The following is a 15,151-nucleotide window of genomic DNA, read 5'->3' as shown; positions in this document are numbered from 1 at the left end:
GCTCCTGCACGAACACAACAGGCAGGAGACGCTTTATTCTTCCCGCCCACTGGCTAATTCTCCCCCTCCCTTCCATCCATTTACTTTTGTGTCTGCCACCATCCACCTTGTCAGAAAGATTCTGCTCACCTGCCATTCTACAAGCCCCCAAACACGTTTTTTCTCCCATGGCAGCGAGTATGACAGCCATTGCACTCATAGGTCTACAGGAACACATTCCTTATTGCCTAGTCATTGCAAGACAGTTCCGTTTTCTCTTTTTCAAAAATTGTGTGTGTTCAGATGTGAAGCTATGCAGGTGCAGCCAACTGGATTGCAGACACATCAGCATGGCTGCGAGGGTTCATTTCTGCATGCCTTCGCAGCTATGCATTGAAACAAAGTAAAAAAAAGAAAAGCATTTCCATGCAAAGGTGTGAAAGCAACCCAAATTGTTTCCATGGGCTCAAATCACTCCCTGAGCATGTAAATGGCACACGTGCAAACAGATCAAAGGAAATCAGGTTCATTTATAACGACTGCAACTCTTTATAAATATGCTGTGTGGAATCCACCATTTTTTCACTTTGGCCAGATTGTGCCTTTTGCAGGTTGTAAGGCATTTCTGACATTTTCACCATCTAAGGCCTTGCTTTAGAGGTTTTTCTCAAAGAACCATATTCTGAAATTCACACTGTAAAATACTAGATTTAAGTTTAATATCATTTTACACAAACACATAACACAAATTACACAAACCTTTTAACATCTTTACAAAAAACAACAGGAACTTTGGCATGGAAATCTGATTCCACATCAGAGTAAGAAGCTAAAGGAGGACAAAAAAGAAGAGTAAATCAAGAATTAGAAGAGTCTTCCACAGATCTCTCATTTTTTTGACATTTAAATCCATCTGGGTACTATATGAATGTTCTGACATTCATCAGATTTTGTTTCCACTCCCAACATCCAACTTTGAGGAAAATGAGTTAGAAATAAGAAAAAATAAACTTACCACTATTTTTTAAAATGTCAAGCACTTGTATCAAAACATCTGGATGACTCATCTAAAATAATGACAAAGAAGTTTATCTTACTCTCATTTCAAACTGTGAAAATTAACGTGGCAATCATATTAGTAAAAGTCGTAGGGTACAATCCAGGCCACGGTTTGCCTGTGCAAAAAGGCTCCATGCTATTTGCTTCTGGAACCTGAAGCTAATTCACTGGAGGTTTGAAGTCCCACATGAAACCCCCAGCACACAATGTCACAGCTGTAATGAGCAGGTAACTACAAAGTCAGCTATGGTACTGAAATGAGAGACCTAGCACCTCTGACTGGAGTATGCCTGCTTGGTACCTTCATACGGACTCACTGCAGTCTGGCTTGGGCAGGCCTTATCCCATGGCAGAAGGGGTCCTGCAGCCATTGTTGAACTTGAAAAGCTTATGCAACTTACTATGTATTATTCCAAATCTTTCAAGAATTTGGATTGGACCAGATTGACAGGCAAGTTAAGTTCCTGGGTCCTGCCGATACACCCAGATTGCTGGATTTGGGACAAAGCTACCATATTGAAATGTAATTTGCTTTGGATTAGGGGCAGCTATTTGGTGCCTATTGATCTGACCTCTTCCAGACATACTCAGAAGGAGCCATGATATGTTAGAATAGCTGTATTCCACACCTTGTTATTTTCCTCCTCTGCATCAGGTATGGTAAGCATGGGGTACAATTTGCTTCTTTATTCAGAGATTTTATATATTGCTCTTTAGTGACTTGCTTGAGATGGTCATTGGACCAAAATAAAAACAGCAACAAATTATGAATGTAAGAGAAGTCACTGGAAACAAGGAAGGGAATAAAAACATCACATAAGCGTTGTGTCATACCAGAGAGCAGTTATGGGTCTTGACTAGAAAGACCATGAAGGATTCTTTTGCAGGTCATACTCCCGGCTGACCTAGTCTCTCAGCTAAATATGCCAAATAGAGAGTCAAGAAATCCAGAATATAACAGCCTTGGAACAAAGGAGCAACAGAGTTTAACCCATGTCAAGGAACAATATGTGCTGGGCCCCAGGTGGGAGAAGCATTTCTGAACAAAAATGTCCAATTAAATTTAGAAGTAATATTTTGATATTCTTGGTTATGATTAAAGAATTAACTGCTCTTATGTATTTTAGAAGATGCACAGACACAGATAACTTTATACTGTGTTTGAAGTTAGAAGACATTAGTTAGCTGCCAAGATGAGATCTACCTGTTGTTAGAAGATGATTCAGAAAATTTGTTAATATGGGAGTCTGAACTGATTATCAGCTCCTTTTCTTGAAGGGGCTCCTTGCTTTGTGAAACTTGTTTACCTTTGGTAAAAAATAATTAATGGGCAGAAATAACTGCTTTTTAAAAACAAACTAAGGCGGATTCTGCATGGGTCAAAAACAGCAGTGTGAAAACAGTGTAAACCCTTTTACACCATTTTAAACCATTTTACACCGTTTTCACACCACTGTTTTTGGCCCTGCAGAATCCAATGGATGGTATTATATTCTTTTAAGTTAGTCAGTGTTAAAAGTGTAAATAATTAGGATGTAATAAAAATATAAGATGAAAGCTACAATTCTCTAATAGTAATACTTGAGTGCTATGCTAAAACGAAACAAAAACATTACTGAGGCATATCTCTTGCCAGATTAAAGACCTGATATAGGAAAGCTAACACGACACCTGTGACTTCTTAAGAGCATACCCAGATTTGAACTAGATCTGGCTAGAGTTATAATTATTAGATAAACGGTCACTTAGAAGTCAGGCTACCCACCTCCTTGTTCCATAAAATCTCTTTTAGACTTTGGCAGGCCTGCATGTTCTGTACCATCTGCCTTCTTGGGATCATACTCTACATTCACCTAATTATTTCACACATTTACTAAATGAACACCCCAACCAAAAAGGATGTTTATTCAATTGTAAACCCCAATTAGTTTCAATTTTCACTAGTGCTGACCTTCAAATAATTTGTCCAGTTAACAAGACCTAATCATATGTTACACTGTTCCCAGATGGAACTGGATACTGTTCAAGAAGACATACATTGAGAATTCCATGCTGAAACCTTATGTCCACAGTATCAATCCCAATTAACGCCCATGGGCCTGAGAATTGAAGTGTGGGCCTGCTAAAGGAGCTGCCCCTTTATCCAGCACTGTTTTTCAATCAGAAATGCCATGGCTATCTCAGGACATTTTAAGTTGGGAAAATGGTGTCTTAAATTCCATCTCCCCACAGTCCCAATCTATTCAACTCTGTGACAGGTTATGGGCCCAGAGTAAGCAGCTACACGAGAGTAAGGCGGTGCTGAAGGCTGTTGTTCAACGTGGAGAGCAGGAGCTGAATTCGGAGCAGTTGCAGCTATGGCTTTTACAGCTACAAGTTTGCCCTTTGAGAGGCTTCATGAGGGAAACTACCAGGCATGGAGCTGTAAAATGAGGAGTTTCCTGATACGGGATGACCTGTGGGATATCGTTGAAACTCCCCCTGCTGCTGGAGCCTCTGCTGCAGAAAAGAGGGCTGATGAGAAGGCTCGAGCGACAATCATCCTGGCAGTGGCTGATTCACAGTTGGTGTATTTGCAGAATGCAGTCCCATGCAAATGACTGTTGGGAAGTTCTGAAAAAGCTGTACCAACGTGACACTGCAGGGTCTAAAGTACTTCTCACGCGTAAGTTGTATAATATGAAACTAAGGGCTGGTGCATGTGTTTCATCTCACCTGCAAGCAATGAGAACACTGTTTGCTGAGCTTGAGAGCAGAGGAATGGAATTCTCAGACTCTCACAAATCTTATATACTGCTGTCATCGTTGGATGATTCGTGGGAGCAGTTGGTGTTGAGTTTGCAGAATGTGAAAGAGACTGATTATGCCCTATAGTCCAACTATGTACAATGTGAATTCTTTTTCAAAGGAAAAATGGTGGTCCAGATATTAAATATTATGATTAAGTAACTAGGCTGTACTGGAATTAGGGTAGAATTTCAAATATTTATCCAAAAATTTAAGAAACTTGAGATGAAGCAAAATTTTACAGCTGTTCAACATTGTTTTTTATACCATAACAATTGTTCTAGTAGAATTTGCTGGAAATCTTGTTTAATGTATTCCCTGGTCAAGAATCTTGTTTCTGTTACAGAAACCTAGTGGGAAATTATGAAAAACCAAACATAAAAGATTTGTAATTAGTTTATATCACCATTTTTAACTTACCTTGGAGGGAAATTTTATATCAATATTTACATCACTGGTCTTAAAAGCAAATCTAGTCAGACAAGACCCATACATCCTCAATGAACACTCTGAAAAGAAAGAAAAGATTCTGTAAGTTGGCATGCAGCTTTCATTACCGTTTTCAAAACTGATGTTATTATGGCTGTAATTTTAAAACTCAATGTACTAGGAAACAAGTTGTATTATTTTGAAATATATTAAAATGCATTATTTTATGAGCCCTTTGGGGAAAGGCGGTATACAAATTAAATAAATAAATATTTTAACTTCCAGTTAAAATATATTTTAAGGTTTAAAAAAGCAGAAATTAATGTTATTGAAAAATATAACAACAATATAGGAATGATATTCACATTGCAGATCTGTTCCAGTATACAACATACAAGGGAACAGGTCCTATTCTACACTGTTTCTTTGTGATGTAATTATCATAGAAGGACAACAGCTTTTGCTATAGGGCCAATGTTTGTTCTTGATATTACTTGCAAGAAAATACATTTCAGTCAATGCAGTTTAGCATCACATGCATCCTGGGTTTACAGCCATGTATGATGTATGCACAATTATCTATTTAACAGCAAATCCAAACTACAGGATACCAACATACCTCGAAAGACACATGATAAAGAGCTTTAAAATTCTTACTTGGACGTAATATTCATGAAAGGCATTTGTGCTGTGCAAAGTGGCTCTCAAAGAGGTACGAATAGCAACTGAAAAATATGACTAAAAGTATGGAAATGCAGCTGCCAAATAAATTCTGTTAAGTTTGTGTTTTTCCCCTACCAGAACTCTTAAACAGCACTATTTGCCAGTGTCATGGCAAGAGAAAGGGTACACAATATACAATGTAACTAGAATGACAATTATTTTCTTCACTAACAACTGCTTTTCAAAGAGCAAAATGCATGTACATCCAAGTGCCACCAACAATTGTCTTATATTTTATATAAGGAAACAATGTAAAATAGATCTGGGATTCCTGTCAGCTGGAGTTCTAAACTGGAAGGGACCTGCAAACTGCAAGTGAATCAGTCCTATATTTGTTTATACTGTTTACATAACAGTTTATACTGTTTATATACTTATACTATATTGGTTTATATACTTCCTTTATCTTTAAACAGAATACCTTATTATTGAAGGAGAAAATCGGCTATTGGTTCACTCACCGTGAAGAGCCTTTCTCCGGTTAGGCGTAGGAAGTCTGCGATGGGTTCTCCTGTTGTCTGCTACCAGGAGGCAGGATGTTCTTAAAAGAATTGCTTCCCGTTGACCCCTCATCCGGGTTAAGATCCCCAGTTGCGAACTGACCACGTAGTCTTAAACAAACAACACTCAAGAAAAAACAATCTTAACATTTGAACTAACCCACTAACATTGGGGGGTAACTAACCCACTAACATTGAGGGGTAACTAGAGTGTAATTAAGAATTTGGACGGAAAACTGTACCGAGGGAGGGCCGAGACTTCCTACGCCTAACCGGAGAAAGGCTCTTCACGGTGAGTGAACCAATAGCCGATTCTCCGGTAGACGTAGGAAGTTCTCGCGTATGGGGACCTACAACTGCCAAGTGTCCCTGCTCCCTGGGTGGGAAGTTCAGTTTTCCTTGACCAGATCCAGGATCTTGGTGCCGAAAGCAGTCTGAACTGCGGACCAAGAATCCAACCTATAATGTTTGACGAATGTAGATGTGGATGACCAGATGGCCGCCCTACATATGTCCTCGACTGGGATTTGTTGCCTAACAGCTGCGTTGGTAGCAGCGCAGCGGACAGAATGGGCTGTAATTCCGGTTGGTACTGACAATTTGGTGGAGGCGTAAGCTTCGGAGATGCAGGTGCGGATGGCGTTGCTTACAGCCGCACCCGACATCTGTTCGCCCAGCCTAGGATGGGCAACATTGATAAATAAGCTGTTGGACTTTCTGATGTCCTCTGTGCGGACCAGGAACGTTTTAAGGGTCCTGCGCACGTCTAATTTGTGCCACAGTTTTTCCCTGTCATTGGTAGGTTTGGGGTAGAAAACCGGGAGCACGATCTCCTGTCTTAGATGAAAGTTGGATGCGGCTTTAGGCCGGAAGGAAGGGTCTGATCTTAGGGTGACCCTGTCCGGATGAATTGTGCAACAGTCAGGAGAGATGTTGAGAGATCTGAGTTCTGAGACTCTCCTGGCCGATGTTAAGGCCACAAGGAATAATAGTTTCATTCTCAACCAACGGAGGTGAATTGACCGGATTGGTTCGAAGGGCGATCTAGTGAGAGCCAATAACACTGTATGTAGGTTCCAAGAGGGAAATCTGTGAATTTTGGGGGATTGTGTTTGGGAAACCCCTTTTAGGAACCTAAGGATGTCTGGATGCACTGAAACGCGGTGGCCCTGGATTTTAGGCCAGACGGTTGAGAGTGCTGCCAATTGTCTACGAAGGGTTGAGGCTCTGAGACCCTCTACCACCCCATCCTGAAGGAATTCTAAGATGTGTGCCAGTTCCGGTTTTTGGGGATTCAATTGTCTATTGGAGGCCCATCGTACGAACACTTTCCATGTGTAATCATAAATTCTGGAAGTGGATCTACGTCTAGAGTTTAGTATGGTCTGTATAACCTGAGCCGAGTAGCCTTTCTTCTCTAACCCTGCCCTCTCAATAGCCAGGCGGTTAGGTGTAGCCTGTCTGGGTCCGGGTGCCATACCGGTCCCTGAATGAGAAGGTCCGGCCTGGACGGTAAGGGAATTGGTTCCCCCACTGCTAGTTCTAGTATTGTGGAGAACCATGGCCTGCGTGGCCAATATGGGGCTATTAGGATCAACGTTGCCTGTTCCTGGAACAGACGCCTGAGTAGTTTTGGGATGAGGGGGATGGGTGGGAATGCATAAAGTGTCTCTGGAGGCCAGGGTGCCGTGAGTGCGTTGGTTGCTAGGGCTGTCTTGCAGAAGAAGCGAGACATGAACTGGCGTAGTTGGGCGTTGTTCTGAGATGCAAAGAGGTCTATCTTTGGACTGGGAAAATGTCTCATTAGTTGCTGGAAGACCTCCGGGAGAAGAGTCCACTCTGCATTGTCCAGGGTCTGTCGGCTGAGCCAATCGGCCGTGATGTTCAATTGACCCTTGATGTGTTCTGCTTGTATGGATGAGAGATTGGACTCGGCCCAGTTCATGATCTTGTCGGCCTCCTTCTGTAGGAGTCGCGATCTGGACCCTCCCTGGTGATTTATGTAGGCCCTCGCAGCTATATTGTCCGTTTTGATTAATACGTGTTGGTGTGCTATCTGATCCTTGAAATGGATGAGGGCTAAGAGAATCGTGCGTGTCTCTAGCAAGTTGATGTGAAGAGCTTTCTGAGACTGTGACCAGTGTCCTTGGACCATCTGGGACCCCAGGGTGGCCCCCCAGCCGGTCAGGCTGGCATCTGTGAAGATCTGGATCCTTTCCCGGACCAGGTAGACCTTCCCCTGGGAAAGGTTGCGAGATTTGGTCCACCATCTGAGGTTGGTTTTCAATGAGAGTGGAATGATTATTTGTTGATCCCGTTTGTGGGTGATGTCCCATTGATACTGGCGGAGAAAGGCCTGTAGTGATCTCGCATGCATTCTTGCCCATTGGACCGCGTCGATGGCTGCTATCATCTGACCTAGGATGCTTGATAGGTGCATTAGGGACATTTGTTTGCTGGAGATGAGCCGAGAAACTTCCCTCTGGATTTTGAGAACTTTGTTTTTCGGGAGGAAAAGGGAATTTAACCTGGTGTCCACAATTACACCTAGGTGTTCCATTCTGCATGTGGGTCTGAGTGAACTTTTGGACTTGTTTATTAGAAAACCGAATTGTTGAAGTGTTTGAGTTACCAATTGGACGTCTGCGAGTGCAGTGGTTTTGGTTTTGGACCGAATTAGAATGTCGTCCAAGTAGGGGTGGACGTGTATTCCCTGTTGTCGTAAGCGGATTATGGGGGGGGCAATAGGATTTTGGAGAAAACTCGGGGTGCAGATGCAAGCCCGAACGGCAACGCCTTGAACTGGAAGTGTTCCTGTTCCACCGCGAAGCGGAGGAACTTCCTGTGTCTTGGATGGATGGGGACGTGGAGGTATGCCTCCGTGAGGTCGAGGGAGGTCAGATATTCGCCTTCCCTGATGGATGCTGTGATAGTGCGCAGCGTTTCCATCTTGAATTTTGCGATCCTTATGTGTTGATTTACGTATTGCAGGTTGAGGATCGCCCTCCAGTCCCCTGATTTTTTCGGGACCGTAAAAAAGTGGGAGTATACTCCCGTGTGTTTGTGTTGCGCAGGTACATGTTCGATGGCTTGTATGGAGAGTAGGTGGTGTATTGCGTCCAAGGTTCTGTGTCTCTTTTCTGAATTTGGGCTCAGTGGGGATGGGAAGAATCAGTGTTTTGGGAAGTGTAAGAACTCTATTGCGTACCCTAAGTGAATTACTTCTCTGGCCCAAGCATCTGCAGGTGGCTGGTCCCATTGTTGGCTGAAGTGGGCCAGTCTCCCCCCCACCGGAATGTGAGAGCAGTCATTGTCTGTTGGTCTTATCAGACTTGGGGAATCGGTCGCCTCTCTTAAAAGGCCGAAAGGATCCCCTTCTTGAAGGTCCACTTGGATGGTATTGTTGTTGCCAGTTGGACCTGTTCCTGTCTCCGTTCCGAGGGAAGGAACGAAAGGAGCGAAAGGATCTAAAGGAACTGGAGGAACCCCTGTTGGAAGAGCTGTCCTGTCTGACGTAGCGTGGGAGTAATTTCCTGTCATCTTTGTCTTTGACTAGAATTTGGTCAAGTTCTTGACCGAAGAGCTTTTCTCCCTCGAAGTGGTAGCCGGTGACGGCTGCCTTAGAAAGGGCATCTGCTTTCCAGGAATGCAGCCAAATGGTGCGTCTGGTTGCGACTGAATTGGCCATTGATCTGGCCTCCATAGCCAGGGCATCCAGGGTGGAGTCCGCTAGGAAGGAAGCTCCTATTCTAACCCTGTCGATCCCTTCTTGATGGCTCTGTGCTCGGGTGGAAGTAGCTCTGATATTCTTTTGAGCCAAGCCAGGAGTGCTCTGGCCACGGTAGCTGATGGGAGAAGTGCTTTCATGGATATGGCTAAGCACTCGTGTGCCCTTTTAAGGTGCACATCTGCCTTCCTGTCTTGAGGGTCTTTGATGGAGCCATCTCCATCCCTGGGAACTAAGCTACCTGATTGGATGGATGCAACGGGTGCATCCACTAGTGGGACCTGCAGGGATTTGTGAACGTAGGTAGGTAAAGCGTAGAGTTTCTTGGCTAAGGGGGGAGGGTTTTTGCTGGATGTGGGATTCTGCCACTCTTTCCTAATTCTCCTTTCAAAGGATTCTGGGATGGGGAAGCACGACTTGTCCGTTCCATCCTGCTGGAAGTAATCCTGATTTCCCTTGGGTCTGCCTTTGATAAGTTTGAGTTGTTGACGATTGGGGACCTCTTCTGCTTCTGCAGAATCTTGGAGGTCCAGGGCAGAAATTGTTCTAGAAATCAGGAATGGAAGGTCTTCTAACTTGAAAAACCTGGGGGTTTGCTCACTGGGTTCGATCTGGCTATCTTCAGTGTCAGAGAACTTTTCCTCTTCTTCTACACACTCCCCCTCACTAATGCCTGCTTCGCTCTCTGATTCATGTGTTAGAGTGGGCTGAACTGGCCCAGCCGGGCAGTTAGGTGCATGTACTGGAGTGCCCTGATGTTGGAGTTGTTGGATAAGCAAGTTAGCAAATTGCAGGGGAGAAATAGAGTTCCAGGCGTTTGGGTTGTCAGAAAGGTTGACCTGGCCTCCCTCCTGAAGGGAACCGGAGTTTGGTTGCCCAACATCAACATTTCCCTGGGGCACATTTACTTGCCGTGGTTCAGGAGTTTGTCGCACTTCAGTCTCGATGTGCTTGCGCTTCTTGGTCGCCTTACGCCCCTGGGAAGCATCAGGGGGCCCCACGCGTTTTGGGACTGTGCCCTCATGCGTTTGGGGTTGTTGGTCCGCCGATTTAGAGCGCCCGGATTTGGACTGCAGACGGCTGGACTTCGCGGCTGCGCCATTAGAAGGAGCGTTCCTGCCTGTCTCTGGCAGAGTGGAGGAAGCTCTGGCCGCCGAAGCCCGGGTGGACTCCGCCGCTGTGCGGGTAAAGGTCTCCCTTTTGGGGGAGAACCGGCCATCCGCCATCGTTGCCACCCGCTAGGCTAAGGAAAAGCCTCGAAACAAGCTCTGGAGGAGCGCGCGGTTCGCAGCGAGTGAAAAGCGGAGTTTAAAATGGCGCCCGTCAGCGATCGCGCCAAAAAAAACGGCCGGCTGGATCGTTGGCGCGCTGCCTGTTTTCGCGCCAGAAATGCGGGGCGGCGCTTTGAAGAGGCGCTCGTTTCGCCCTCGCGGAGGGGGGGGAGCGTTAGCGCTCCGACGGCCCGCGGCGGCGGGAGTCCCTCTTACAAATTAATTACGGCCGAGGAAGGGGGGGAGGGGGGGAAACGAACACACAATAGGAATTAAAGATAAGGGAAGCTAGAAACCTAGTCCTTGAAGAAACCTGAGGAGCTCTAATGAAAGCCTTGCTCTCCTGTAGAGGCAGGAAGTCAACTGGGGATCTTAACCCGGACGAGGGGTCAACGGGAAGCAATTCTTTTAAGAACATCCTGCCTCCTGGTAGCAGACAACAGGAGAACCCATAGCAGACTTCCTACGTCTACCGGAGAATATGTTTTTAGTATGTTCAGAAGCAAAGCACTCAGGCACAACTGTGAGCGTGTGGAAGATCATATGGAACTTCTTTCTGAATGATTATAGGTAAACCAATGCTAGTTAAACAAAACAAACTAGTTAAACAAAATAAAACCAGAAATCCCCCAAAACAAAAGAGTTCCAAGAAAAATCTTTTCAATGCATACCTTACACAAAAAAGGTATGCTAGAAACCAAGAAAAATCATCCCATCCTGTAGCCTTCCCAAACAGCATTTTGCATACAATTGAACATAAGCAAGTTACATTAGCTGAAGTGTCCAATTGTACTAAGGAAGGAAGAGGACAATAACTGATTTGCCTTGAAGAACACTAACAAATCTACCATTACCTGGCAAGGGTTGCTGAATTATCTTTTCCATCTCACATACAATTTCTTGGCGGATTAGGAAATCATTATCTGATATGCCTTGTTCCTTTGCTGCCTCCATCAATGTAAAACTCAAAGCAGTTACTTGTGGAGGGGAAGGGGGAGGGAGGGCACGTAGTTCATTTTCTTCTTGCTTTTCCTGAAGAATTGCATGAGTGATAAATGAAAGAACCACTGTTATTTTTTAAATGCATCTAATTTATTTTTTTCTTTTAAATACTTAGATACCCTGCTCTTGTCCTTAGAAGTCAAACCCTAACCAGGGAAGGAAATGTAGAAGATTCTGCTAGCAGCAGCTGAAAACTATCCAGGCTATGTTTCTCCTTTGTTTGCAAATATTCAGCCTGGGAGGGGCCAGAAGCACAAGCTTAGTCCACTGCTCACAGCCCTAGATGTCTGTTTATTTTTTAATCTAATTGTATTGTTTAAATTGGTGGTAACTGTATTTTGAAATTTTCTGAAAGCCACTTTGGGTCTGTTTGGGAGAAAGCCAACATAGTAGTGCCCAAATAAATACATAAAGAAATAACTTTTCTGGAGAGGGAAATCCATGGGAATTACGTTAAGTGCCATCAGACTCCCTCATGACAGGGACGGAAGATGCATTGCTCCAAAGACTACAGTCATCTCACAATACAATACTAAAAGATGGGTATGCATTAGTTTGGTTCTGTCCAAGAAAAACATCCCACAGAAATGCTGATAGATTTGTTTTGTAACCCATTTTTTACTATATTTATATATCTCCCAGAGAGATGCAACTAGACATTATTGATACTCTGATGACAATTTTTTTCCTCCAATTTAAAAGCAATAGCAATGGTGTCTATGAATGTCTCTCAGGAATCACAGAGCCTAAAACTCCAGTTGTATGCACAATTTTCCTGAAGAATGACTGCCCAATCCAATTAATATTTTTTCTAAGCTGCTCTGAGTACCCTAGATATGTGGGGAAGCGTCAAAGAAGGCCAAGTGATGTCCACAATGACAGCTTAGCCTTTTTCACCACAAACACCCCTGCCATATTATACTGTCCTATAACTTGCTACACTGGCTTCAATCAAATTTCCTAGGTTCATTCACGACAATTTTACAAGATAGATCAAGTGCTCAAAGATATGTTTCAGAAAAGAAACTCCAAGCCTTATTCTAAGAAACTTACCATGATATTCTTTTTATGACGTTTTTCTTTAATATGTTTGTGAGCTCCCTGGATATTTTCAATGTGAACTACACAGAGCTCGCATAGGTACTGGCAATTAGAGTACTCAGGAGATCGCTGTGGAAAAACCCCAAATTTAAAATTTAGCAACTACTTTTTTCCATTATGACTTTAAGAAAACAGAAATAAGAATATGCATAGCAAAAGACTAGAATTTCCCCTTAGTGTCAAGAAATAAAGAGTTCAAACACATACTACACATAACTGAAGTATTCCTGCTTCCTACAAGACCCATCCATTCTCTTCTAGTTCTTATTTAACGACAATTACAACTAATATACCCAATTCTCAACATTTAGGGGTTTTTTTTCAATTTATATCCTGCCCTATCCCCACAGGGTTCATGACCTCTATCTGTAAATACTTAAATCTGCAGATTTGAACCATGAAATCTTTCTACAAACTTGATAAAAGCTCCAGGTTTATAGACAATTCTGAAATATTTTTTAAAAAGTTACACTGGGTGTTAAAACCCCCCAAATAATAAAAAGCTACATCTACATGTTTAAGAAATGAGTACTATTTGATAATTCAGTGGTCACTGTGGTGGTTGCTAAGCAACCACAACACTACTGCCATTCTTCAAACTTTGATTTCTGCCAGTAAAAGTCAAGTGGGAGAGTAGGAATTATTTAGGTCAGCCCCAACAGCCACTACCAGTTAACTTGTAAACATGAAATTCACACCACTTACCCAGGGGTGGCAAGGCCCACTGGAAGACATAATGGCACACAATTCACCTGGGTCCAGCAGTAGCTCCCACAATTTGTGTGACTTGGCTGGACTTAACAGCAGCCACCACATAATTCATATGAGCAACATCCTACTGCAAGCTTTGCAACTTGGCCCAGACTCTTTCTAGGTACAAGCTGTCAGTGGGAGGGAAGGAGGGAAATTGGGTAGTATAATGGTTACAGTGTAAGACAGAGAAACAGGAGACCCAGGTTCAAATCCCCACTTGCTGGGTAACTCTGGTCTAGTCATTCTCTCTCAGCCTCATCTACCTCACAGGGTTGTTCAGAGTACAGAATGGAGAACAGAAGAATAACTTAAGCTGTTTCAGTTCTGCACTGGAGATAAAGGTGATGTATAAATGAAGTAAATACATAATAGGTAATGCTGAAGACTAGGTGGCAGCAGATAAAAGAAAGTTGGTTGGTGAGAGGGAAAGGAAGAAGCTAGCAAGAAAGGGGAAAGGATATTGGGACCCAAGAAGAAGAGCAAGAAGAAATAGTGTGGGGAGGGGGATACAGGAGAAAATGAAAAGATTTCTACAAGTCTTTGCCAGTTCCCTGTTTGTTCTAACTAAATTCCAGTACTTCCATCACAACTTAATTGAAGCCCAGTAACCAGTATATATTCCTTTGGAATTAATTGTGCCAGAAGGTTAGTGTTTAAAACAAAGCCAAGAAAGCATATTCACTACTGACTTTTTCCAAGCGGATGATATAATCTCTTTCCAGTCGTTCTTCAGCTTGTTTCAAGCCCAGCTGCTGTTCAGCAATCAGTGTAGATTCATCAACTGCTGTGACACTTCCTAAATAATCACCCTCCAGATTAGCTTCTTTAACAGAATCAGTGTTCTTCATTTTACCTGGTGGGATCAGGAGCACAAAGCTTTTTTGGGGGGTCTAATTTCAACACAAATTGAAATAAAGGATGCAAAGATATACAAAAAAAATCTATAGTGTAGATTTGTTTGTTTCTTAATAAGTATATGGCACTAAGCACAAAAATATGCAAAGAATAAAATTTTAAATTAATTTTTTTCAGTTATCAATACATGAGAATCAAATAAGGGACAATTGTTCAAGATTACTGCGGTAATTTTTATTAAGGACTGTACACATTTGGAAAGCACTATTTATAAACATTATTAAAATCTATAATTCCGGATAGGCATCTTATTATCAACCACAAGATACTTTTCTCAGCTATACATAATAGGACATTTATATGAAATTATTTTTGTTTTCATTTAAAAGATGAAAAATGTATTTTTCCAGATGGTGATTTGTCCCTGGCTACTCAGTCATCCCTTGCTTGGTCATATTTTCTTCAGCCCCAGCCTATGAGTTCTTCCCATCAAAACAATAGTAATAAATCAGATTTAGAAGAATTGGTTTTCTATCTGTAGACTTTTTCTGAACATAAATACATTTAACAATGTGATCCACCCCTCCACCCCCCGCATCTGCAGTGCCAAGTCAAAACAAGGCCCTAGCCCTATGGTTCAAAGATGACTGACAACCTCTGAAGTGAACAAGGGAGAAAATTTACTGGCCTCCCTGGGTTTATAAACAACTGCTCAAACAGTGATATCTTTCTTATGGCAGCTTCTGAGAACAATAATTTAGCAAACACAAGAGAATATTCTACATCAGTGTCATAGTAACTCCTGCACTGATATGCAGAGAAATAATTCTGTATTTTCACAGCCTTGCAGTTAGTTCAAAATCATCAAAAAGTACCGGTAGTTTTGTTGCTGTGCTTTAGCTAACACATAAGTGAGTTGTTCAGAGCAGAGTGCAAATGTTTTGAAAGCTGAATGCAGTACTCAC

The 15,151-nt window shown here is 42.7% G+C and overlaps 1 protein-coding gene across 3 annotated transcripts in view; it reads right to left on the bottom strand.

Annotated features, from left to right (window-relative positions):
- TUT4 (terminal uridylyl transferase 4) overlaps positions 1-15,151 on the bottom strand; it is a 65,084-nt gene that overhangs the window by 38,264 nt on the left and 11,669 nt on the right. For all 3 annotated transcript variants that reach the window (XM_048496950.1, XM_048496949.1, XM_048496952.1), the window contains exons 3-8: positions 14,021-14,184; positions 12,531-12,647; positions 11,330-11,507; positions 4,246-4,334; positions 995-1,046; positions 739-808 (exon numbers count right to left, since the gene is read on the bottom strand). In XM_048496950.1, coding sequence (XP_048352907.1) covers positions 739-808; positions 995-1,046; positions 4,246-4,334; positions 11,330-11,507; positions 12,531-12,647; positions 14,021-14,184 — 670 coding nt within the window. The remainder of the gene's footprint in view (positions 1-738; positions 809-994; positions 1,047-4,245; positions 4,335-11,329; positions 11,508-12,530; positions 12,648-14,020; positions 14,185-15,151) is intronic.

The sequence above is a fragment of the Sphaerodactylus townsendi genome, linkage group LG05 (genome assembly GCF_021028975.2).
Source record: "Sphaerodactylus townsendi isolate TG3544 linkage group LG05, MPM_Stown_v2.3, whole genome shotgun sequence".
Lineage (NCBI taxonomy): Eukaryota > Metazoa > Chordata > Lepidosauria > Squamata > Sphaerodactylidae > Sphaerodactylus > Sphaerodactylus townsendi.
The sequence above is the reverse complement of the archived record's forward strand: the minus strand, read 5'-3'. Positions and strand labels throughout refer to the sequence as shown.